The following is a 25,862-nucleotide window of genomic DNA, read 5'->3' on the forward strand; positions in this document are numbered from 1 at the left end:
GGAGGAGAAAGGGGAGACAGCCTTTACAGCTTGTAGGGGAAAGGGCAATCACCAGGCATCAGCCCAAAGAGAGCATGAGACTCACAACTCTAATGGCTTCAGTATGTACAAACTATTGACAAGTGTATATAAAATAGGTATATGTGCAGAACCAGTTAAGCAGCCCCAAGTTTTATATATTTCCCCTCAGAGCTACCCAGCAAGCTATGAAGAAATGATAAGAGAAGGAATATTATGCCCTTCCTCTCTTATAAGGAAACTTAGATACAAAGAGGTTATAACTTGCCCAGTGCCACCTTAGCAAAGTGGTTGAAGAATGGGAAAAGGAGAGAAACAGACCCCCAGGTTTGCCAAATTTAAGCCACCTACATCAAGAAAAGCTGACAGGAAAAAAAAAAATACATATATATATCGCGAGAGCAACAAGCGACCAGAGAAACAGAAGGAAAGTAAGCAACAGCACTGGTAAGAGTGTTAAGAAATGGAAGAAGGATAATGTGATGGGAAGAAGAGAGCAGAACACTTCCAGTGTCAGAGAAGAGTCCCCCGCACAAGGACCAACACAGCGGAGGTCGGCGGTGGACCACTGGCCTCCTGTCCTCAGTAACACAGCAAGGCAAGAAGACCAAAGCGAAAACCATCCTCTAAGAAAACACCCCAATCAATAACGTATCTTCGCTCCAGGCTTTTCAATATAGGCTTTAATTCATAATGCACTCAAAGGGGACGGAAAGGAAGGGACCAGAGCACTGTTGGGAAGGGGCAATTAAACTAAACACACTGACCTTTCGCTGAAAAGTTGGAGAAGTGTCGGGTGGCTACAGAAGCCACCGCTTGCCCCTTCCACCATGCCCACCCCATTTCCCAAAGCCCAGCTTGGTTTCTTGGTAAGAACCTACCAACGGCTTTTTTATGGCTTTCTTTCTTTCTTTCTTTCTTTCAACACTTGAAGCTATAATTAAAACAACCCCCAACTGCTCTTCATCTTTTTCTTAAGTTTCTTTTATTAATTGAATATTTTAAAACCCCGTTTCATTTCCACGTGCACTTTCCAGCGTTCTTAGGCATAGGAGAAACCCGGAGGCGGGAGCTCCCCACAGCAGTCTCAAAACCCGCAACGGCACCTCTCCCTTAGTCCCGGTGCGCCCCCTCCTCCCCGGGCGCCCCTTCCCAAACCCCGTCCGGTCTCCAGAGGCTGGAGTAAGCCGTGCGGCTGTAGCCCGCGCTGTAATCGTAGGACACCTGATGCGGCGGCGGTGGCGGGGGCAGGGCGCAGTCTGAGAAGAAGGGGGCGAAAGACGCCAAGAGGCCGGGCGCATCCTCGCCGCCGGGAGAGTCCGCCGCAGTGGGGTACAGGGGGCGCAAGGGCTCGTTCAAGGTCAAGCCGCCGCGGGGGGCGGCCAGCGGCGGTTTCTTGGTCGGAGGGCAGCCTGGGGCGCTCCAGGACTCGGAGTACAGTAGGCTCCCCACCATCGCCGGTGGCGGCTCAAAGAGACCAGGCTCCAGCTCCGGGGGACCCCGCAAGACGGCGGCTCCCGTGGGAAAAACATCGAGAGGCTCCGCGGCGAGCAAGACACTCGCCTCGGTGCCGGCGCCGTAGTCGGGACCCAGCAGCTCGAAGAACTCCACGGCTTCCGCGCCCGCGCCCTTCTCCAAATCGCCCAAGCTCACGCCGGGCCCCGACGGGCCGCAACCGCTGCCGCCCGCCCTGGACGGCTCGGTGAAGAAGGACGGGGGCAGGTTGCGGGCTCGCAACGGGACCTTCCTGGCGCCGGGGACTGCCGTACCTCCCGCGGAGCCGGCCGCGTCCCCTCCCGAGCCCCCAGCGCCCGCTCCACCGAGCCCGGCCACCCGCGCCGCCACCGAACCCCCGGCCCGCTCGTCGCCCCCGGGGACGTGGCGCAGCGAGTCGAAGAGCGCGGCGAGGCTCCGGCTCTGCAGGCTGGCGGCAGCCGCGGCCTGCGATGCCTCCCGCCGAGGAGCCGCCTTGCCGTGGGGCGGGACCGCGACGGTCTGGGCGCCCGGGGCGGCGAGCGGCCGCTTGGCGGGTGTATCCGCAGCGCCTGGAGAGGGCGGGCCGGGGGCCGCGGTGCCCATGAGGCCGCTGCAGCGCTTGATCTGCTTCTGCAGGTACTTGCGGTGGTTCACCTTCCGCTTCGACTTGCCGGGCTTGTCCAGTGCCAGCTTGATGTTGCTGGACGCCGAGTCGATGAAGCTGAGCAGGTCGCGGGTGGCCTCGCGCACGTCCCCGCCCTCGGCGCCCGCCAGCAGCGCGCCCGCTGGTGTCCCGGTCTCATCATCCTCGAAACAGCAGCCCTTGTCCAGGGCTCCGAAGGCGCCCCCCAGCCCGTCCGGGGAGCCCCCGAAGCCGAAGGGGACGAACGGGTGCGTGCTGAGGAGCGCCGCCTGCACCGCCATCGCCGCGACTCCCGAGCGGCCCGCCGCGCGGCCGGTGAGCCCCCGGCCGATTCCCGCCCGCGACCCAGGCCCGGCTCCCGCACCCGCGCGGCGCGCGCGGCGCAGCGTCCTCTCTCCCGGCCGGGCTCGGCGCTCGGCCTCGCGGGGGAGCTCATTAGGTCTTGTAAGCGAGGGGCGGAGGGAGGGAGTGCGAGGCTACCGCCCCGGTGGCGGAGGGGAGGGGCTTACTTAGCCAGGCCGGGGGCGGGGGTTAGGGGGTCGTTTTTCTAACTTTCTGGGCTTTCTCAAGCTCATCGCTTTAACCCCTTCGTTTCCCTGCGACGTTTCTGTTGGCCAGCTGCAGCAGCACGAGCCGAGGATAAGACGGCCTGTTCTCAAACTCCCGTTCCTGTACCACCACGCTCTGGCGCGGGAGACTCTCCCTGAGGCTGAGAAGGCAAGAGTCCGGAGAGGTGGGTTCAGCCCCCTGCTCTGGTAACCACAGTAGTCACCAGCTCCTGGGGGCTTGCTTATGCCAGGCTCTGTGTGTACATTATCACATTAACTTTTTAACAGTACGTCTTATTAATAGTAAGTGCATACTCTCATCACCATCTAACAAATGAAGAAACAGCCTCAGAGACGTTTGGTGAGTTGGCCTAAGCCGCATCCAGTCCATTTCAACTCCGAAGCCATTCCTGAGTCCTTGACAGAACCTGTGCTTTCTCTTGGCCCGCTCCTCCTTATCTATGTGTTGAGAGAAGAAAACTGCTGTCTCTTCAAGCCGTAGACCTGCTCTGAAGAAGTCTAACTGGAGTTTTCTGCGGGACTCTCGAGACCGGTGCTCTTTCTTCTACCCTATTTCTATTATACTCTTCTATTACTAGAAGTAACAGTTAGCCCCTAGTAAACTGAAGCATACATTTGGCCCATCTTTTAATATTGTAAATAGAGAGCAGGAGGCAAAGGAGAATGGAGCCCTAAGCTCTAAGCCAGCTGGTGCTTGAGAGAGCACACAAATCCTGTGTGTGTATAAAACTTTCAGCGTCTTAGGACAAAGTATGGATGGGAACCTCTCCCCTACTCACATCCCATTTAAGTTGTCCTCCTGGAACTTCTGTTGCATTTCAATGATTGCCATGAAGTTCACTTGGACCCAGTTTCACCCGGGCATGGAATAGAGAAACTGAGCAATATAGTAGACCATGGAAGATCATTCAGAGAAGATGGGTCTGTTCCCCATTCTGTCGTAGCTCTGCCACTCAGTAGCTCTGTGATTTGGGTTAAAATCCATATTCTGATAAGTACATGGCTTTGGCCAAACCAGCCAACCTCTCTCTGCCTTAATTTACTCATAGTAAATGCAGGTAAGGTTGCCCACCTCATGGGGGCACCTGTCATATTTAAAGGAAACATCCTGTGAAAAATCCTTCTCTGTTGACTCATGCATACCCTGTGTGAGTATTCCCCCTCACTTCTCTAAGACACAAAAAAGTGACTGTATTCCCTCATGTGTCTTTTCTGTCACAGGGTGTTCATGAGTATTCAATGAAATCACATATATCAAGATGCAGCGATAGAAAAGACATATAAGGTGTGTGACACGGTAATCTCTAAATAAGTTATGATGGGGCGCCTGGGTGGCTCAGTTGGTTAAGCAACGGACTCTTGATTTCAGCTCCGTTCATTATCTCAGGGTTGTGAGAGTATGCTCCTCGCTCAGCAGGGAGTCTGCTTGAGCTTCTCTCTCTCTCCCTCCTCCCCAAAATAAACGAATAAATCTTTAAAAAGAAATAATTAAGTTATGATAGTTCAGATGCAGAGTCTGCCTCAGGGAGATCCAGATGGTCTCTTATAAAACTTTTTTTTTTTTTTTTTTTGCTTTCCAATTAAAACTTTCTTGAGTTTTATTTTTCAGGATGTAGCAAGATGGTTTTTGAGCACCCTAAAGGCACAGACTGACCAAAGAGAAGCCAGGTGAGAACTCTCCATTTAGGAGATGAAGTAGACACTTCCCAAGCCAACAGAGCTGAATCAAACTTTTTATTATTTTTTAATTAAGGTGGTTCAGGTATAATGTATCTTTCATTAAACTTACACACAGGATTTTGTCTTCCATCATTAGACTATCTGTTTTACTCTTGGTGACATTTGCACTAAGAAAGTTGTGTGAATTATATTTCTCACCCATCCGATGTGGATGTCAGTACTTACCTTCCCCCTTTTGATAGGACCATTCCATAGGCCTCCAGCTCTGGCAGCTAAGAGCACTCTTTTTTCACCTTCTTTTAACTGAGCAGTACAAATCCCCAGACACAGACAGCACAGGGCTTTACATTTAACTGTTACTTTTAGTCTGAAAAATTTCTCTTAATCTTCAGAGAGTTAACTAAGCCCTAACATAATCATATTCAACATAAGTAGAATATGAAAGGTGTCATATGTAGAAGTCATTTCATTTCCAGATCTTTGGAATGTTAAGCTCAGAGCTGATTTGGAATTAGATGAGACCAGGTTCAAATTCTGGCATGCCACTTACTAGGAAAAAGTCCTTGGACAAGTCAGTTTGTCTTCTCGAGGCTCAGTTTTTTGATCTGAAAAAAATGGGAATGGTTATGACTGTTCTCAGACTCTATGTGCAAAATATATGATATAACAGGAAAATAATACCTCTGAGTCTTTTCTCATCTGTGCAATAAAGATCATTTCAACTCCTCAAAGATTTTGTGAGTTGGTGTTTATGAAAGTTCCCGGTATGAAACAGCAGCTCAAGAAATATCCACTCTTTTGATTCCTTAGGCCTCACCAGTTTCTTACCAACACATCACTCTATAAAATCAGCATCATCTGCCCTTTCCCCCAACAAAGTGACTATTTTCAAATGCAAGAGGGCAGCTCCACTTGCTGGCTATAGAAACTTAGAAAAAGGCAATACAATGTAGCAGAAGGAGAGCTGAAATTAGAGCCTGAGATGAACACTGGAGTCCAGTCCTGCCTTTTATTAGCCAACTGATCATAGAAAAGTCCAATGTACCCATCTATAATATGGAAATAACAGTGTGAACCGATCTGATAAAGGTATTGTGAAAATCAATGAGCTAATGCAAAAGGAAGTTCTTTGTCAACAGTAAAGCTCTATATACACATATAAGATATTTGTGGCTTAGAAGTTCTGTGGCCTGATTCACAAACAAGTCATTGTAATACGATGCAATACGTGTCTCAGTGAAGTAACTTCAAGGTGCAATAGTTGATGGGATCAGAGGACCCTCAGGTCTGCTTAGAAAAGTCAGGGAAGCCTGATCTGAAAAAAATGGGAATGGTTATACATGAAGCAGAGAACACAAAAAATGGAAATAAAGATTAAAAGAGATCAAGAAATGTACCAAAGGTACCAAATGCTACCAGAAGGTAGCATTTGAGCTAAGACTTAAATGATGCATTTGGGCATACCGAGCAAGCAAGCTGTATCTGTGGGAACAGCCTGGGCAGAGTCATGGTCATATGAAAGTAAGGGTGTTTATGGAAAACTATAGATAATAAAGCAACAAAGAACAACTTCTACTTGAAATAACTAGTACCTGAGGCCAAAATAAATCTTTAGATTGACTATATCCAACTAAATTGTACATGGAGACCCCACTTCATGGTCTGAGATGCTTTCCCCCTTGATCTCCTTTCCTTTGGGAAGAGCTCTTTCTGGGATAAAATTAGTTTCAGCGGTCAGTGGCCAGCCCCTGCCAGGCCCATCGGCCCCTCCTTCTACACCCCTAGTGAGCACACTCACTTGAATGGCTTTGACATCAATACATTTCACTTCCTATGGGGCAGAGGGACCCAGCTCCAGCATGCACGAGGGCCTCCCTGCACAGCTCTGAAGTAGAGCTCTTTTGCCCCAGTGATACCTAATGCTAAGCAAGCGGGATTAGTCTCCTTGGGAACCAAGCCCCCCAGGGGCTCAAGGGCTGAACTGCCCCAAACCGTTTGGGAGAATTGAGATTTCATATTGTTCTTTTACACTTGGATTTCAGGACATTACTTAGACAAAAGCCCACCTGAGAGCTGCCTCCTTTCTTGTGGGTAAATATAGCAGCAGGACCAAGAGCTGATTTACTTATTTTGTTTCCTTCTTTGTAACTTTAATCATACTCCCTGCAGGACAATCTTAGTCCTCAGAGATGTCAGGAATGCACATTCATAAAGGGAAAAATAATTATGCATCTCTCCTCTTTCTCTCTTCTCCCCCCTTACCGATTTCCTATAGCTATTTTTGAAACCTCAAGTAAAATAAATCAATTCCTCTGTTTCACCACAGTATTTACTACATTATCATTTTCATCATGAAATAACATTACCTCACAAATTGTGCACACCCAAAAAGTACTTCTTGTTTTCTTTCTCATCCTTTCCTCCTACAAACTCCCTACAAACTCCTAGAAACAAACATTCTATTAACACTAGATCTTAATGTCCATCTTAAAATATTAGATGTTATTCTGGTTATCTATAATTGTAGCGCAAACTACTCCAAAACTGAGTAACTAAAAACAAACAACATTTTATTGCATCGCACCATATTGAGGATTAGTAATTTGAGCAATCCTTGGCTGAGTGGTCCTTCTGGTCCATTCCACATCGACTATGGCTGGTCTGGAGGATCCAAGATGGTGTCCTTCACATGACTGCTCCTGTGCCTGCATGTTCTGGCCTCTGCAACATACCGATCGAAGAGTACTCAGACTTCCTACATGGAGGCTCAGGAATCGCAGAGACAATGCTGCAAGTGGCCCCATCTGGCAATTCCCAGGCTTTTTATGAAATAGTCCCAGAACTCCCAGGATGTCATTTTCACGATATTCTACTGGTCAAGCTAGTCACTAAGGCCAGCTCAGATTCAAGTTGGAAGAAATAGCAAAGAATTGGTTTGGTACACTTCTTGATCTCTTTTCATCTTTATTGCCTCCATTTTTTGGTCTTCTCTGCAATTGGTTTATTGAAGAAATTGGTCATTGTCTTGTCATCTCTCCCACATTCTAATTTACTTAGTTGCATCCATTTCCACAATGTCATTTAACATGTTTCTCTGGCCCTTGTTTCCTATAAATGGGAAGTAGATGTTGAGTCTTGATCAGATTCATGTTCTTTTTTTATTCTGTAGTATGCATCCACAACAATAGAATAGGATAGAACAATAGAATACTGCTACAATATGTATAATACTTTCATAATAACAATGCCAATATTCTTACTAATAACATAATTACTACAAACAATTCTTTTTCCTTCTTCTTCTTCTTCTTCTTTTTTTTTTTTTTTTGCCATCCTTTTATCCTCCAAACATATCCCACTAGTGAGAAACAGTCCAATTACTATGTTTTAAATTCACCTCAAAAAAATCCTATGTGGGGTGGGGGGCACCTGGGTGGCTCAGTGGGTTAAGCCTCTGCCTTTGGCTCAGGTCATGGTCCCAGGGTTCTGGGATGGAGCCCTGCATCGGGCTCTCTGCTCAGCGGGGAGCCTGCTTCCCCCTCCCCACCTGCCTGCCTGTCTGTCTACTTGTGATCTCTGTCTGTCAAATAAATAAATAAAATCTTTAAAAAAAAATTCCTGTGTGGGGATGCCTGGGTGGCTCAGTGGCTTAAGCGTCTGCCTTTGACTCAAGTTAGGATCCCGGGGTCCTGGGATCAAGTTCCACGTCAGGTTGCTTGCTCAGCGGGGAACCTGCTTTTCCCTTTGTTTGCTGCTCCCCCCTCTCACAAGTGAGAGCTTGTGAGCTCTCACTCTCTCTCTGACAAATAAATAAAATAATAATAAAAATAAAATAAAATAAAATAAATAAAATTTTAAAAATACAAAAATCCCATGTGGCAATTCAATAAAAAGGTAGGTTCATTTGTTTTACTTTGCTTTATATAAAAATCACTTTATAAATCTTTGTTTCATAATTTTCAAAAACTTACATGGTTTCAAAGTTAAAATGACACCAAAGAAATATTCAGGGAGGGCTAGCTTCCACTGTAGCCCCTCTATCCTATTTTCTCCCCTCTTCCTATAAGTAATCATTATTGTTGTTTTGTTTGGGTTTATTGTTAGATAATAATATTTTTATTATAATGCTTTCCTCTACCTTGTTTCTTTCAGTCAACAATAATATATCTTCATTTATTTTCTTTTACAGTTGTCTAATATTTCACTGAGTGGATCTCCTCAGTTTATTCAAACAGTGTTCTTATGATTAACTTAGCTGGGGTTTTTCCAGGCCTTTTATATTACAAACAGTGCTACAATGAATAGCTTCAATATAAAACCAAGATTTACTAACTACTAGTCTGGGGCTCCTTTCATAATACCAGTGTAGTTATGAATTGCTTAGGAAAAATAGAAGGATCCTTCGTACTAGAGCCAGTTAGGTATTTCTTTCAAGGGTTCTCATGAAGAGGAAAATGTAAAATGGAGTGAACGATCTTCATATGCAATAGTTGTTGGTGGATTATTATAAGAATGGCCCCAGGGTGCCTGGACAGGTGGGTTAAGTGTCTGCCTCTTGATCTCATGTCAGGTCTCCACTTCACAATCTACTTAATAAAAGGGGTGGGGGGGGAAGAATGGCCCCAGTGAATCACTGATCCCTGGATCCAAACCCCTTTGCAGTATGATATTGGAACTCTTCCCATAGTTTATTTCTCTACACCTTCGAATCTGTACTCGAGACAGTACACATGTTCCAGCCTTTGTAATTTCCAACTTAAGAGATTTGGCAGTTTCCGCTTTCATATTCTTGGAACCCTGAGGCCCCACACTGCGAACAATCCCAGGCGAATCAAGTTACCCCTGAGGACAGCCAGCACTACTGCGAGACATGCCAGTGAGGCCATTCTACACCCTCCAAACCCAGTCAAATCATCAGACAACTAAAGTCACAGGAATGGTTCCAGGAAACACCTGCAAAAGAACCATTCATATTGCCAACCAATACAACTGTTATGAAATAATAAGTTTTGGTTTTAAGCCAGTAAATTTTGGGATGGTTTGTTAGGAAACAAGTTTCATTGGCTATTTGCTAAATAATAGCTCACTGTGGAAGAACAGCCCCACACGCCAGTAAATCCTAACAAAGCAACTAAACAGAAAGCCTTCACTCTAATTGAGCACCTTGGAAGTATTTCTTGAGGAAGATAATTTCTGCCCTGCCCACTTCAAATGAGATAAATGACATGAAAACACTCTGCAAACAGGGAAGCATCCTACTAGTCTCTCTTTGTCCATTTTTTAAAAAAATGCTATTAGCTGTCCAAAATATTGCTAAACCAGGGCAGCAAATAGTACATACCTAAAATCAACATTAGATTCTCCTACCCTAGACGATCACTAAGTTGATGTTTCCTAAACTGTACCCTCCACTCCCTGCTTGTCATCAATGATTGCTCAGCTGATCCCCAGTTGATTTCAAGGGAAAAAGCTGAAGCAATTCTGTGTACATATTCCATAAATTTTAAATTAAAAATTAATTATGACTTTCATAGAAATCACAATTTATTCTTTATAATCATATCCTAGTGGTTACACATGTATTACAAGGACTGCATATGTTTATTCCAGCTAAATTATGTGACCGTTCAGTTAACAGATGTGCTTTTCACTTCATTTTTATGTAATTTACACATTACAGTTGTTGTTAGTTATATTTTCATTCTTTTCGTTAATATAGTACATGTCTGGATCTCAAATCTGTGAAAGTAGATCAATGGCTTCAAAGAAGTTTTTGTAGTACTAAATTAGTGAGAAAAATATAAAGAACATTGTTTTATTATATATAGTGAACAAGACAAATGAAAATATAAAATGTATATGCTGGCATTAATGTATCTCTGAGTGGAATAATTTATAAAACACTGCAAAAGGAAAGAAAAAGGAAGAAGAAATTTGGAAACTAGCTGATTTGGGCCACAGGACCCAGTAAAGCTTCCGATTTTGAGAAAGCATGAGTGAGAAGGGAGACTGAAAATAGGAATTGGCTGAAAGCCTGTGTAAGAAGCAGTTAGTTTCTAAGATCCTTTCCCAATCTCATGCAGTCACAAAACAACCTCTCTTCTAATTGGATTTGGAAACAAGGTTTTTATTTCCTATGGATTTGGACCCAGTATGTTTCCAGTTTAGGGGATTCCCTGTGCAATGGAGAGTGAACAATGAGGGATTAAATGAAGCCCCACGTTATGAATAATGACTCTCAACATTTTAAGTTGGTTTCAGAATGTTTGCAGCAGGTTATCTACTCCTCAGTCAGAAAAATTGGAGTACTCTTCTCTGAAGGGTTAATGGCACATGAAAAAAATTGGATAGATTTCCAATAAGCTTTTTAGGTATCCACTCTTAAAAACGAACTGTCATCCAATGTTCATCAAATATTTTTGGCAATGTCTTCAACATGGATGGCAGAGACAAACAAAACAAAAACAAGAACAAAAAGCTGTGGGGAATGAGAATCCTAGAGGAAACTGACAATGCAAAGAATAAAGGAAAACTTCCATATAAATTATAATTAAAAGATATAAAATAAGGTTAAAGATATGAGAAAATACTGGAATCATGAATCAAGAGTTAATGATACCAAAAAAAGGGAAAGGAATCAAAAACAAGGACAAGCTCTTAGAAATTTGTGGTAATACATTTTAAAAAGTCAATAGAACGATTGGAAGATAAAGTTGAGGAAATCTCCTAGAGAGAACAAAAGCCAAAGAGATGTTCAACATTAAGCCTAAAGGAATTTCAGAACAGAGAATAGACAAAATGGAGAAGAAAGTAGTATCAAAGAAATAAAACAAGAAGTAGGGGAGGAAGGTGGGAGGTTAGGTGAGCCTGGTGGTGCGTATTCAGGAAGGCACGTATTGCATGGAGCACTGGGTGTGGTGCAGAAACAATGAATCTTGGAACACTGAAAAAATAAATTAAATAATTAAATAAATAAAACAAGGAAATTTTTTAGAACTGAAAGATATACATTTCCAAATTAAAAGAACCAACTAAATGCCTAGCAAACTTCATGAAAAGAAAGACCCACACCAAAGCACATTACAGATTTTTAGAATATCAAAGAATAAAGGACCCTAGGGGAAAATAAACATCATGTACAAAAAATAAAAATAAAAATGGAATCAGAATAACATCAGACCTAGAGTCTCCTGGGTGGCTCAGTCAGTTAAGGTTTTGTGATTTCAGCTCAGGTCATGATTTCATGGTTGTGAGATCCAGCCCCACACTAAGCTCTGTGCTGAGCCTGCAGAGTCTGTTTAAGATTCTCTTGCCTCTCCCTCTGCACCACCCCCCTTCACTGTTTGCACTCTCACTCTCTCCCCCCCCCAAAAAAAAATCAAACCTCTCATTAATAACACTGAAACCTGGAAAACAACAGAGCAATGACCTTAAAAATCTTAGAGAAAATTATTTCCTACTTAGAATTCTATACCAAACCCAGTGATCACTCAAGCGTGAGTGTAGAACAGCAACATATTCAGACATGTAATACCTTATAGTATTACAGTCCCTCAAGTATTATAGTCCCTCAAGAAACTTTTCTCAGGGAATCACTGAATAATGTGCTTCATGAAAAAGATAGAAGAAAAGAGTATCCAGAAAACAGGGGATCCATCATGAGATAGAATCAAATGGAATTCCCTGGATGATAACCAAGAGAAGTATCACAATAATAAGCACAGAGCAGGTCAAGTGATGATAATTCATCCAAATTGAAACAGGAGAATGGAGAATTTCTGGAGAAGGAGGGGATGACTACAAGAAAAATAAATGAAAGTGATCAATATACTTGGGGTTTTGACCATGATGGTGGGAGTTGGCAGATACCTTTGCTCCTTTCAATACCCCACACCTATTCTTAGCTGACAGAGCCTACTTACTCCTGCGGAAGCTGAGTATGACAGACGATTGCCTCTCCCTTTCAACTATAGCATAGCTTGAGATCCAGTCTTGGCCAATGGGACATTAGGAGAAACTACTCTTAGAATTCTAGAGAGTCCCCCTTTACCTACGTATAAAAAGACAGATAAAAGGAGAGAATAGAAAGAGAGAGGAAGAAATGTTCCCCACCCTGCCTTTGTTCATATATAAGGGATACTTGGAGCTATAGGCAGACATCTTAGAACCATGAGGGGGAAAGCCTAAAAAGCAAAAATCAACCTGCTGAGTGAGGTTGGCAGACCAGAAATGTGAAAAGCACCTGGATCCTCAATGACATTATAATGTCACTGAATTAACCAATCCTCGAACTCCAATCTATAGACTTCTTTTTTAATTTTAAGATTTTATTTATTCATTTTTGAGAGAGAGAGAGAGCACGCACAAGGGGGGGAGGAGCAGAAGGAGAAGCAGACTCCCCACTGGACAAGGAGCCCAGTGCAGAACTCAATCCCAGAACCCCTGGATCATGACTGAATTGAAGGCAGATGCTTAGCTAACTGGGCCACCTGCCACCTCCCCCCTCCCCCCGCCTTTTTTTTTTTTTTTAACATGCAGTCTTCTTTAAGAGTGAGATAATAGGGGCGCCTTGGTGACTCAGTAGGTTAAGCATCTGCCTTTGGCTCAGGTCTTGATCTCGGGGCTCTCTGCTCGACCGGGAGTCTGCTGCTGCTTCTTCCTCTCCCTCTGTACTCTGTCTCAAATAAATAATAAAAATTTAAAAATAAGACTGAGACAATAAACCTCTTCTACTCTTAGTTGGGCGTGATGCTACTTGCAATCGAAAGCATTCTAAATTTAAGAAGCTGTTATCCTTCTGTTACTGCATTTAGGGAAGAAGTAGTGAAATATACATAGAAAACTAAGTTACCCCTCCCACCACCAAAGAAGGCAGTCATTAACTTCAGGTAAAACAGAAAACTGCACAAGAAATTTCAGTAAAATATACATGAACTGGGAAGAATACTTATATAATCATAGAATCATCATTGAAAATGAATTTAACCCAACTTTGTGCTGGATCTATATGAAAGGACTGGGAAACTTAGAGGGGTAGCACCCCACAGGTGGAAAAGGTGTAAGTGTTCTGTAAGCAATAGTTTCAGGGAAGGTGGCCTTTTGAGGGGCAACACAAAAGATAAAAGGAAGAGAAAGCAGAACTGGACAAGGGGAGCCATCAGACTCCAATGCAGATCTGAGACCTCTGAAAGGAAAGCAAAGAGGAAGCCAAGCCCAGCAGGAAGGGCCTCAGACAGTTTGGTGATCTGACAGAAGTCTCTGCAAAACTGCAGGAGATGTCTGCTGCTAAGACGACTCATGAAAGGAGAAATACACTAGGCATTAGTAGATAGGCCTTTGCATCAGCACTTTGTGCAGTCGTCATCTGAAGGGGTCACCTCCGTGTGAGTGTGATCAGCTTAGAAGAGGAGGGAGCCTGAGCAAGCTAACCCCTGAACACTGCCAGCTCACCATACTGGCATCAGCTAGGCAAGGAGTCCTTTCCTGAAGAGGGATCTGGGCAGTGCATCTCCCTGTCTGTCACATAAGACTCTTTTGAAATATGTGGGTAAAAATAGAAAGAAGAAATAGTTTTTGAATGTTTAGAGTGAGAGGGCACCTGGGTGGCTCAGTCATTAAGCATGATCCTGGGTCATGATCCTGGAGTCCCCGGATGGAGCCCCGCATCAGGCTCTGCTCAGCAGAGAGCCTGCTTCTCCCTCTGCCCCTCACCTTGCTTATGCTCACTCTCTCTCTTCCTCGCTCTCCCTCTCAAATAAATAAACAAAATCTTTAAAAAGAATGTTTAGGGGCGCCTGGGTGGCTCAGTGGGTTAAAGCCTCTGCCTTCAGCTCAGGTCATGATCCCAGGGTCCTGGGATCGAGCCCCGCATCGGGCTCTCTGCTGAGCAGGGAGCCTGCTTCCCCCCTCTCTCTGCCTACTTGTGATCTCTGTCAAATAAATAAACAAGATATTTAAAAAAAAATAAAAAGAATGTTTAAAGTGAGGGTTGGAAATAGGGATAATGAGAAGAAAATTGTAGTAATATTTTTCCTTTATAAACCATGCACATATTTATTTTAATAACACATTAAAATCTAAATTTAAAAAGTAATTCTACATGAGCTTTTCACAATTACTTTATTCCAAATAGAAATTATTATACTATAATGCGCAACGATATTTCTCAAGTGCCTTACCTTGGCAACATTTTCAATATCCTGAATAACCTAATCAGTAATTTCAAGCTGAGATATCAAGACTATTTTATATTGAGGATAAGATAACAGGATTTTTAGAAATAAAACTGTGGTTTAAAGCAGCCTGATTTTTCCCTTTTAGGTGATGATTTTCTTCACTTACCCAAGAAAGAAATTAAAGCTCATTTTGGAGAAATATTTCAAAACTATATCAACATACTGCAATGGAGTATTGAAAAGTACTTTCTAGAACTAAATGCAACTAAAATTAAAACTGGAAGTCCATGCACCGTTATTTCACAAATTAAAATATTCAAGTATGTTATAGTTGTAAAATTAACATCTGATGAGATGTTGAGTTAAAAATCTTTTTGTAATCTCTAGGTCTTTACAATTGGGCTGATAGTCATAGAAAACTAAATAGGTAGATAGGGAGGTAGATGATAGATAGATAGATAGATAGTTAGATAAGAGAAAGAGATCCTAATGTGAGCAAATTTCTGCACTGGTTCAGCTGTTGTTACCACTGTGATCCCAGACTTATTCCTCTGCTCCCTTTTTCCTAATGTGTCAGTTGTCATCCTTAACGTGGGTGCTTCACGGTTGCAAGACAGCTGATTCATTTCCAAATCACACCACTATTCGAAAAGGGCAAAGGGCCTTTTCCTCAGAAGGCCTTATGATTTTATACATAAAGGGAAGCCCTTCCCAGAAAAACATCTCATTAGCCAAAACTAGATTATATGCTTACCCTTATACTACTCAATGACCAAGGAAAAGGATATTACCTTCCTTTGTTTAGACCAATTTTAATCTACCCCCAGAGCTGCCTAGGCATCTATACTTACTGAGATGGAGGGATCTCTGCCCAACACCCAAAAACCCCCACTTATAATGGAGAAGATGCCTTGTTTGATCCAAATATCCAGAACTCTCTAACAGAACCAACAAACATTGGCTGTCATTCCCAATAAGCTATAATTGGGAGTTAGAATTTTTTAATTTAGGGTAAATAGAGAATTTTAAAAATTACCTAGTATTAGAATCTGACCCTATAGCTGAAGGAATCTGTTAATGATCTGGATATAGTCACATCGGTGAAAGTCTGCATATGAGTTCATTACTTTATAAAAAATTAATATAATGTATTATTAGTTTCAGAGGTAGAGATCAGTGATTCATCAGTCCTATATAATACCCAGTGCCCTCCTTAATATCCATCACCCAGTTACCCCATTCCCCCACCTTTTTATTACTTATTAAAGCTGTTTCTTCATTTTTTAAAACTTCATTTCATTTACTTAAAATTGGTGATGTGTATTAATGGTCACGGGTTTTCTTTTTGGGATGATAAAAATGTTCTGGAATTAGTGGTGATGGTTGCATAGCTTTGTTTAATATACTAAAACCCACTGAATCATGTACTTCAAAAGGGTGAATTTTTGTGGCATATGAATTATATCTTTAAAAAATGGGTGGCATGTATGTGTGCTGATTCCTGTTATGAAAAAAAAAAAAAGTGAGAAAAATTAACAAGCCCCTGAATGTGGAATCTTCTTTTGTTCAGACTTCATTTAAATACCTGATTATGCATACCCCTCTTAGAGACTTACGTTGGATCAGTGTGGAGCATATCCATCAGGGCACAACATAAGGCTCGCCTGAGTCGACCAAGGTTTACACCAGAATGTGGCGAGTGCGGACACCAGAGACACTCAGGGTCTCAGCAAGCCTGAGTAACTTGAGCAGCCCTCAGCCCAATATCCGGTATGCCAGACAGAAATGCTTAAAGACCTAGATCCTATTATATGAGGTTGAATTCATTCAATTAAACAGCTTAAGCAGCTCGGATCAGCCGCTGGAACCCCTCTCTGCACAGTGCTAAAACAATGGCCTAAGGGGCAGCTGAAGTTTGTTTTCTCTTGTGTGAGGCCAGCTGGAGTTGCCTAGCACATGGCCAAGCTGGGGAGGGCCAACACAACGTAATTGCATTAAACCTGTCTGTTCTTTCTGTAAAGCATTTCCTGACAGCATCAAGGAGGAAATGAATTAAGGGGGAGATTTCAAGTCTTAGAATTCCATACCTACCTTTCAATCTCCCTCCCCCAACTCCTCAAAATCACTTTTACAAAAAGAGAACCTGAATTAAGGTTCTCTTAATTAAGGCTTGTTTTACTACATTATGCTTGGTCTTTCCTCATCATTATTAAAGTGACTTTCATCAGGCATATTATTTGGGGTGGCAGAGAACACACTAGATTATATTTCTCTATGGCAGAACCAGGGTATCACTAATTCCATTGCCCTTTCTGAAACCTATTCTGCTTTCGAATGTTAACTTTCTCAAAAAGGCCTCCCAGGTTTTTGTTACCACCGATTCAGGCTGCTCTATCTCCTTCCCTCCTGCTTTCCTGATACTTTACCTCAATGTCTTTGATGACACTTTTTTCTTCATTCATCCATTCACTCACCAAGCATTTATGAGCCATCAACTGTATATCTGAAGCATAGCAGGGACCTTCATTGTTCCTTGTTCATTGTTCACAATAACCCTCTCAGATGGTTAATATCATGCCCATTTTACTGAAGGCACCTAAAGTCACAGAGCTTAGGTAGTCAATAATCAAAGAGCTGGTATGGACAGCGTTTAGCTTCAAATCTAAATCCACCATCCCCATGCCCAGTCTGCTGGGGATCCGCTATTGGTGTACTTGACTAGCCCTGTCACTCAGGAAATAGCTTTTGGGACCCACTATGTGCTAGGCGCCATCCTAAGCACCAAAAGACACATAATTAAGTCCTGGTCCTAAGAAGACAGCCACATTCCCAACGATTTATCTGAGTCCAACTGTCATGTCAGTTTATTCATTCAGCAGGCATTTGCTGAGCATCCACAGTATCCTAGGTACACCATGCTCTAAGCATGGAGAAATGCCATCTGTCCTAAGGACAGTGTTTGCATAGAGGCACAAGCAGATGGTTACTGGAGCAAAGAAGGGGAAGAAGGCTCCATAAAGAAGACGCCATTGAGTTGTGCCATAAAGGACAAGGAGTTTCGGTAACTATAATTCTTCAAGAAGGTGGGGGGAAGAGCATCCAAAAGAGTCCTCATGGGACAGGACATGGAGGTATAATGCAGCTGGAATATAAGGTGTAAGGCAGGGAGCAGAGGGAGATAAGATCAAAAAGCGTGCCTCAGATGCCTGTGCAGAGGAGCTTAGACTTGATCTGATGAAAACAGAGAGAACCACTGGGGATTTTCGAGCAGAGGAACTTATTTATCCTTGTGTTCCATGGCATGTGGCACACTGCCTTGTCCGTGGTAGCAGTTTTTAGCGTTTGTCACTTTCCTGGCACCAGAGAAGACTTTGGCCCCCAACCTGATGCCATGCTCTGTTTACAGAGGAAAAATAATGCCTATGCTCTTGCATACAGCAATTTTTCTTGCCAGTCCCTGTGCCAAGTCATCCCAGGTCTGAGAGCGATCTTTCTCTTTTATCCGAGGCCAAATTGCTGCCTCCATGTTGTTGTCACTGCTACAGACTCCGATAAATTCTCCTCAGCGAACAGAAGCTGGTCCAGTAGAAGAAGCCCTAGAGAGGAGATTTAAGGAACCAGTGTCTTGATCCCAGCTTTACAAATACTTAGAGTGTAACCTTGGCCTATCTCCCATCTATAAAATGGATAGATGATCTCTCCATTCCCTTCCAGACTTAAGAAGCTCTGGTTTTAGGGGCACCTGGGTGGTGCAGTTGCTAAGCATCTGACTCTTGATTTCTGCTCACGTTGTGATCTCAGGGTCCTGAGATTGAGAAAGTGCATCAGGCTCTGCACTTAGTACATTCTGCTCGAGATTCTCTCTCCCTATCCCTCTGCCTCCTCCTCTGCCCCTGCTGCACATGCTCTCTCTCAAATAAATAAATAAATTTTTTTTTAAACTTTATTTATTTGTCAGAGAGAAAGAGAGCACACAAGCAGGGGGGAGCGACAGACAGCAGCTCCCTGCTAAGCAAGAAGCCCAATGTGGTACTTGATCCCAGGAATCTGGGATCATGACCTAAGCCAACCAGGTGTTCCTAAATAAATAAATCTTAAAAAAAACATTTTAAAAAAATCTCTGATTTTAAATGCAGGTTCAACATGCCTTTAGCCAGGCCAGATCGCAGCTATATCTACAAAGTTCTGCTCTGCCATGTAGCAGAATAATTTTCCGTGGTTGTAATTTGTTTTATTCTCCCTGTGCTATGCCTCACATCTCCATCCTCTACCAACTCTTTGCCTATTCTAAAAAGGTTGCTAGGATGTTTGTACCTGTGCCTCAGGAGAGTTTTGTGTTGCTAAGCAGAAGCAGAAGTTGCTACAGAAAACCCTCTCTACCAGTTTTTGAAAGTCTAAACATACTGATGATAGTAGGCTATTTGTCCCAAATAGGGTCCAGAGAGAGGGGAGCACTTTTCAGAAGGGAGAGGCAGGAATGGCAAGATTGAGAACTTTCTTGGGATGACCATAACATTGATTTTCCAAGGAAGTACGTTTTTGAGAATAAAAAGTAGCATTAGTTATTAATAATTGCACTGGAAGCAAAGACATAAACCAAGATGGTTCTAGGGAGATTGCATGGTGTTGTCACTCTACCCTATACCAGCATTAAATGCAAGAGGAATCAAGACATCATCAATCACTGTCCTACAGACATCACTAATCAATCCTCACATTCCTTCCACCCAGCCCAGATGAGCTTAGAAATTTCTTAGCATAGTACTCTTGACATTAGTAATGCATCAGTTTTGGCCCTTGAGTCAAATCTTTTTACTACAGCTGACCTTGTAATAGAAATCAGACATAGTGGAAATCATGATCCCATGCCCAGATCGCTTCTGGGAACTGATGAACCCATCCCCCAGCTGCTGACTTTACTGCCTGCTAATGGCTGACACCTCTCACCAAGCATTGCCCACAGCTGAGGGAAACTGCCTTGCCCAAGGTCATATTCTTTCCCAGGTGTACCAGAAACTAATGATAACCCTGCCCCTCCCACCACTGCGCTTCAATTTGAGTCAAGTGTGAAGGACCACCCTAGATCCAGAGCTTTCCAAAAGATCAGCCGAGGCTGATAGCAGGTCCGCTTCTGCCCAACCTTGACTTCCTTTCTTCCCTACGGATGGGGAAGAGAGTCTTCCCTCAATAAGCCTTCAGCACATAACTCCATTTCAAGTCTGTTTCCAGGGATCCCTATCTGAGGAACCAAACTACCTCAGTGCTGTTAGTAAGAAGTAAACCCCAAAATAAACTTCTTAGTTTGTATCTTAATAAAATGGATCAGTTAGCATTTATTTCCTGTTCCAAAATTTAAATGATCTTAATTTAAAAGCAGCCCTAGAAAACACGTGCCTTCTCACTCTTTGCAATCTGAAAGTTTCGAGTCCTTTCCTTCTCTGGTCTCCAGTGGAGGAGAGGGTTGTTAATGTCATTCCACAATAGTCAAGTGGGACAACACTTTTAGGGAGAGAAGAGACCTGGGTTTTAGTTCTGGCTTTGCCAAAGACTCACTATTATGTGGGAAAATCATTTCCTCTCTCTAGGTGGGTCCAGATTTACTTGTCTATAAGATATAAGGCTTATCAGAATCATGAAAAACTTAGAAATGAGGCTTAAAAGTGAGTCTCGCATTCTTTCAGTGTTATGCAGGCACAAAGACCACCCAGAGATTGTCTAGAGTAATGAATTTAATTTTTCTCACCATTTGCCAATAGTTGAAGATTCCAGATTCAGTAAAATTTCTTATTACCTGGTAGAGTTTTGCCTAGTAGATATGCAAATAATTTCTATTCATGGAATCACAAAGATTTATAGCTCAGTTCTTATGTAAGCCAGTAAACTTACCCTAATATTGCAATAGTATATACCTGACTTTTTAAATGTTATTTGAGGGCGCCTGGGTGGCTCAGTGGGTTAAGCCGCTGCCTTCGGCTCAGGTCATGATCTCAGGGTCCTGGGATCGAGGCCCGCATCGGGTTCTCTGCTCAGCAGGGAGCCTGCTTCCCTCTCTCTCTCTCTGCCTGCCTCTCTGTCTACTTGTGATCTCTGTCAAATAAATAAAATCTTTAAAAAAAAAAATGTTATTTGAACCAATCATAACATCTTTAATGGTTCCTTTGCTAATTCATGAGTTAAATAGACGCTTTTACATGTGGTTCATTTATATTTGCCTAGGAGTTATGATTTTACCTTTTTAAAAATTATACTTCATCAGGCTTGATCTGCTCCATGATGTTGAAAGAAAACCAACCCATAAGAGGCATCTGGGTGCTCAGTGGGTTAACCGTCTGACTCTTGATCTCACCTCAGGTCTCAATCTCAGGGTCCTGGGATCAAGCCTTGCCTTGGGCTCCACGCTGGGTTTAGAGCCGACCTATAATAATAAACAAACACAAACAATCTGCATAGCCATTTTGATAATTAAGGGATCTCACAGTCTCTACACAAAGGCATCCTGGACTCCTTTCTGCAGAAATCATCTGGACCATGTTAGCCTTAGGAGAGTAGTCAGCATACCAGTGTCACCAGAACCACCATCCCTTGACCACTGGGTGGCTGGGGGAGAGGTGAGGAAAGAGCAGCAGAGCCTAGGTTTAGTGAGAGGGACCTTCCCAAGGTTTCCCAGATCTGAAAGGTATGCAAGTTATGTATCATCGGAGCTAGGATCCAAACCCAGGCCTGTCTAGCACTCTAGGAAGCCCATAACGCCCATTCCTCAAACTTCCATGCTGTGGTTCATCTGCCTGAAATCCCAATGTATGTCACATCTGCCTGGCACCTAGTAGGCAATCAGTGTAAATCCCATGAAATTAAAAAATTTTAACTATTCCTAATGACCAGAAAACTTGGCTATGTCCAAAGGACCAAATCTACTGATGAGCCTCACTCCAGAGCACTAGAAAAGACACACAACTGAGAGCCAGAAGGCTTAACTTCCATCCTCTCATTGCCATTTGGTGGCTAATTAGCAGTGTAACCTTGAACCAGAAATGAAATCCCCGTGAGCCTTAGTTTCCTTTCCTGCTATATGTAAATAATCCTCAGAGGCTTCTTATGAGGATTAAAGTAGAAAAAAAAAATGTGAAAGTACTTAGCACAAGACCTAGCCCAAAGGTGCCCCTACCCACAAAGGTCTTTTGGTCTTTCCTTCCCCTCTCAGAAGACTGGAAGGCTTTGAGGCCTCGGCTGTGTGGCTGCTTCTACCAGCCCCCACTCCAGGCACACAGTGATCAAGGGATGGGAAAATCCCTCTGTTCAAACAGGTGTCACTGTTCTAAACCTACAGTCTCATTTCCTGATCGTGTCTTAATCTGCTCATCGGTGGTGAAAGTTGATTTCTTGCACATTCTTATATCAGTGGGAATTTCTGCCCTTGGCTGACAGGCATTATGGACTGGCTTTGACATACAGCCCTACAGGGCCTGAACAGCCCCTATTCTTTCCCAGTCCTGAAAGGGAGCTTTGTGCCAAGGATTCATTAAACTGCACTGCACAGCCCCTTCATAAATGGGGCTCAATAATGAACAGTCGATTTAACTGGAAAAGCTGCTGGAGCTGTTAAATTAAAGGGAAATAAAGTGCATTTTAGACTCAGTCTGCCAGAAGAAATGGTGACCTAAAAGGAAAATCTTCATTTTTATTGAACTGAAGTTTTTAAAAAGTTTAAAATGTCCAGGAAGCTTCCTTGTGACAGGCACTGAGACATAAAAGCTCAGAATGCGGGCTTGAGATAGTGGTGCTTTCTGTTCACCATCGCAAAGTGTGTCTCGAGCTCTGAAATGGTGCAAAGGAATGATCTCATTTTGAGAAGGAATATGCCACAAGAAGTGTTGTTTGTTTGTTTAAGATGTTTAAAGTATTTTAAGACCAGGATTTCTCCTTCATTCTTGGAACAATCAAAGGACCAAGAACCATTCTTTTCCGTTTTTCTGCTCTCTTTCGGGAATAAGAAATTTCTCTGAGAGGAATCCAATTGCTCCTCTTCCCACTACAGCTCGGAGTTACATATTTAAGTCTCGTGCTTTGACATCCGACTCAGTAGTCTCTCTTTCACGTCTGAGATTTCCACAAGTAGGCCTTAGTGCTCCAGAGAACCTTCTATTCGACTTCTTTTTCTGAGTTACATAACTTCTTGCGTGGTGAGAGAGAAGGTCTACTAACACATCCTGGAATGTTACAGTTTCCAATAACTGTCAGGTACAAGAAGCAAAAGCCACTGTGCTTTGGCAGATAGATTAACCATATGGTGATCTTAGCTTTTCTCCACTAAGCTGCTGTGAGCTGGGAATGCTTCTTAACAGGCTTCCCTGTCCTCCGTGCTTTCAAATCTTTATATAGAATCTGCTTGTGAGTATGTTACAGGCTTCACTACCCTAGTCAAGGCCTTCTCTTGTTTTCATCGTTAAGCATCGTTTGACCATCAAAAAACGACAGTCACTCATCACAGGGAATTTAAAGAGAAACCTGAAAGGCAATGTGAAATAAATAAAGGCCCACTTCCACCCTTATTGTTCAGGGTCACTGGAATCCAAACACAGATTTTCAGTTGCAAAGCTGTATAGAAAAGGCAAAACTTCCTTTTTAAGAAGTTATATGCTCTCTTTCTGAAACCTACTTTTTCATTTGAAATCTAAGCCATCAATTTAATTTTTTTAGGATTCTGCATTAGGTGATTCAAAGCCACCTTGAGAATTTTCTGAAGTTGAAAAAAATAAATCTGTGCATATATTCATTTTCAATAGTAACAATGGTGACTCAGTAAATAGTATTTTTTTATTTTTGTCCATCTACTGCTAATGAGTCACGTCAACCAATTTAAATCATGGGCTCTCCACACCATGAAATTCTAGATTCATAATAAAACTTCTGCCTATCTGAATAAATTCTAAGATGGACCTTGGCCACTGTGAGCCTTGATGGTGACTAGGGTCTACACTCGCATCAGAATAAACAAAAAGTTTCATTCACTTTCCGTTAAAGATCTCCAGACTCCAAAAAGGCTATGCCATCCTGTGTGGATTGTGTGCCCTGACCACATTTTGACATTTAGCAATGGAGTAAATAGAAAATACATTAGAAAATACATATTAGATCAGTCCAACTTTTACATGTGGCATCAGTCAAACACACTATCCCAGTCATAAGCAAACATTAAATGATTCAATAGGTATTTAGCTTAAAGAGAGAGATAAGAGAATTTTCTGAATCTGCACAGATTTGACTGTAGCCAGATTACAAATTAAGGAGCATGTTACTACGTTATAGCTTATCTGAAGGAAAATGAGTAGGGAAGCAATGGTGACCAAAATCAAAACACAGAAGGAGGTATACTTCTGTAAGATTTAGAACATTTATAAAATCTTATTTGCTTTTTTTTCTGCTACCAGTGCATAATTCTTCTGAGGAAAGGAAAGAAGTTATTCTCAGTGCCTAATAGGAAGTATGACAGGTAGACGTTTAATAACTATTTGACAAGGGAATAAAAGAAAGAGGAGGGAAAGGAAGATAAGGAAGAAGGAAAAACAAAGGAACGCGAGACAAGGAAAGGAGGATGCTAGCCCAAGGAAAATGAGAAACGACATAATAGCTTTCTTCACATATTTAAAATACATCATTTGGGGAAAATAATTAGATTTATTGTTTTAGAAACCAAATAATTTCACTAAGAGCTATAAACAGAAAGCTAAGAGATTTCTCTGTCCTAAGTATAAGGAGTTGCTACCCCATTCAAATAAGTAAAAAAGGTGAATCTGAAAGATCAACAACTCTTCTTAAATCCATGAGAAAAATAAGGTCACAGGGCAAACCCCCAAAACTGGAAGGAAAGGCAAATACAGAGAATCTAACTTACTAGAGCAGAAACATCCATGGGACCAGTGCTGTAGTAAGATAAACTGAACTGTGATTGGAAAATGCTGGGGACTCAGTGTAGAAACCCGAGAAATAAAAACTTCAGGGGACCCGGTCATCATGGGATTCCCCCAAATTTTGTATGTTTCAGTTCCTGGAGCTCTACCAGTTCTCAAAGTAAATAATGAAGAAAAATTCCCCTTGTGCTTCTAGCAAGGTCAGGAGAAAAAGAACCACCTTGAACTATGCCAGAGCATTCTGTTCTGAACCAGGTCTGCCCTCAGGAAAAACTAAGCAGAGCCTGACCTCCCTGGAGAAAGGGAAATACCGGACTCCAGCTCACACAAGCCATCTTGTCCCACTTGAGGGGAGGGGAAAAACAACAACAACAACAACAACAACCCTGAAAAGCACTTGCAAAGTTCATAGTCCACAGAAAGACTGAACCCTAATCACAGGTCTATAAAATGCTTCCCCACTCCCCACACCTCACCACCCCATCACTGGGTCATATGTACTTCCTTTTACCCAGTACATAATGTTCAACTATCAAGAAAATTTACAAGGCATACTAAAAGGCAAAAGGAGTTTGAAGAGACAGAGCAGGCAACAGAACCAGACTCATAGATGGCAGGGATACTGGAATTTTCAGACCAGGAATTTATCTATGATTAATACACTAACGGATCTACTGAATAAAAAGAGGAGGGAGAATCACAGCATTCTTTCCTCTCCCATTCCTTCTTCCTATCTCTTTCTTGCCCTACTTTTCTTGTCCTGAATAATTTAGTTCTAAGGCAGCCAGGAGAGGCAGAACAGAGTCAACATCTGTGCAGGTAGTGGGACAGAGTGGGGTGTAGAAGAACTGAAGTGGCCCACTGTAAGGTGCCTCCATCCCCAAGCAGTGAAGGCATATCAACCCATTTGTCAGTCTGATGTATGGAAGCGGGGAGGGGTCCATGGAAGGGAGCTCCCTGTTGAGTGTCAGAGCCAGAGCACAGTGAGGAATGGGGTATGACATCTCAGAGCTCAAATAAGAGAAGAAGGCATCCATATGGATGAAAGGCTCAGCAGAGAATATTGGAGAGGACTGAGGAAGGCATTCATGTAGGACAAGGAGAAAAGACAGAGATGAGAAATTGGTTTTATATAGGGGGACTGATCAAAAATTAAATATATTAAGGATCGAGAGCCAGGATTTTACTGTCAGAGAAGAGTTTCAAGTATTTAAAGGGGAGCGGGGCTAAAAGTAGCCCCGTGGTATTGGATTAGAACTGGAGGCTTTGATGTAAACTTATGGGTTTTAATACATGTAGATAAATATAAAAATAAATATAGACATAAATGTGTGTTCCCTAATCCTGTCTACTGGGAGGAACTGGGAGCAGCCACAGGCCAATAGCAATAAAC

The 25,862-nt window shown here is 42.7% G+C and overlaps 1 protein-coding gene and 1 long non-coding RNA gene across 2 annotated transcripts; both read right to left on the minus strand.

Annotated features, from left to right (window-relative positions):
- Positions 1 to 984: 984 nt before the first annotated feature.
- Positions 985 to 2,500, minus strand: FAM181B (family with sequence similarity 181 member B). The gene has a single exon (XM_059391461.1). It carries the CDS (start codon positions 2,416 to 2,418, stop codon positions 1,132 to 1,134), a length of 1,287 nt encoding a protein of 428 aa, XP_059247444.1. The 5' UTR covers positions 2,419 to 2,500; the 3' UTR covers positions 985 to 1,131.
- Positions 2,501 to 5,559: 3,059 nt separating this feature from the next.
- On the minus strand, positions 5,560 to 24,520 carry LOC132012014 (uncharacterized). The gene is made up of 3 exons (XR_009402501.1): positions 24,454 to 24,520; positions 20,793 to 20,976; positions 5,560 to 7,494 (listed from the first exon to the last, which is right to left on the minus strand). It is a non-coding gene; the product is annotated as an uncharacterized LOC132012014 (long non-coding RNA).
- Between the last annotated feature and the right edge of the window lie 1,342 nt (positions 24,521 to 25,862).

Source organism: Mustela nigripes, chromosome 1, assembly GCF_022355385.1.
Source record: "Mustela nigripes isolate SB6536 chromosome 1, MUSNIG.SB6536, whole genome shotgun sequence".
Lineage (NCBI taxonomy): Eukaryota > Metazoa > Chordata > Mammalia > Carnivora > Mustelidae > Mustela > Mustela nigripes.

Coding starts and splice junctions, on each gene's coding strand:
- FAM181B (XM_059391461.1), bottom strand. CDS start 2,418: ATGGCGGTGCAGGCGGCGCTCCTCAGCACGCACCCGTTCGTCCCCTTC.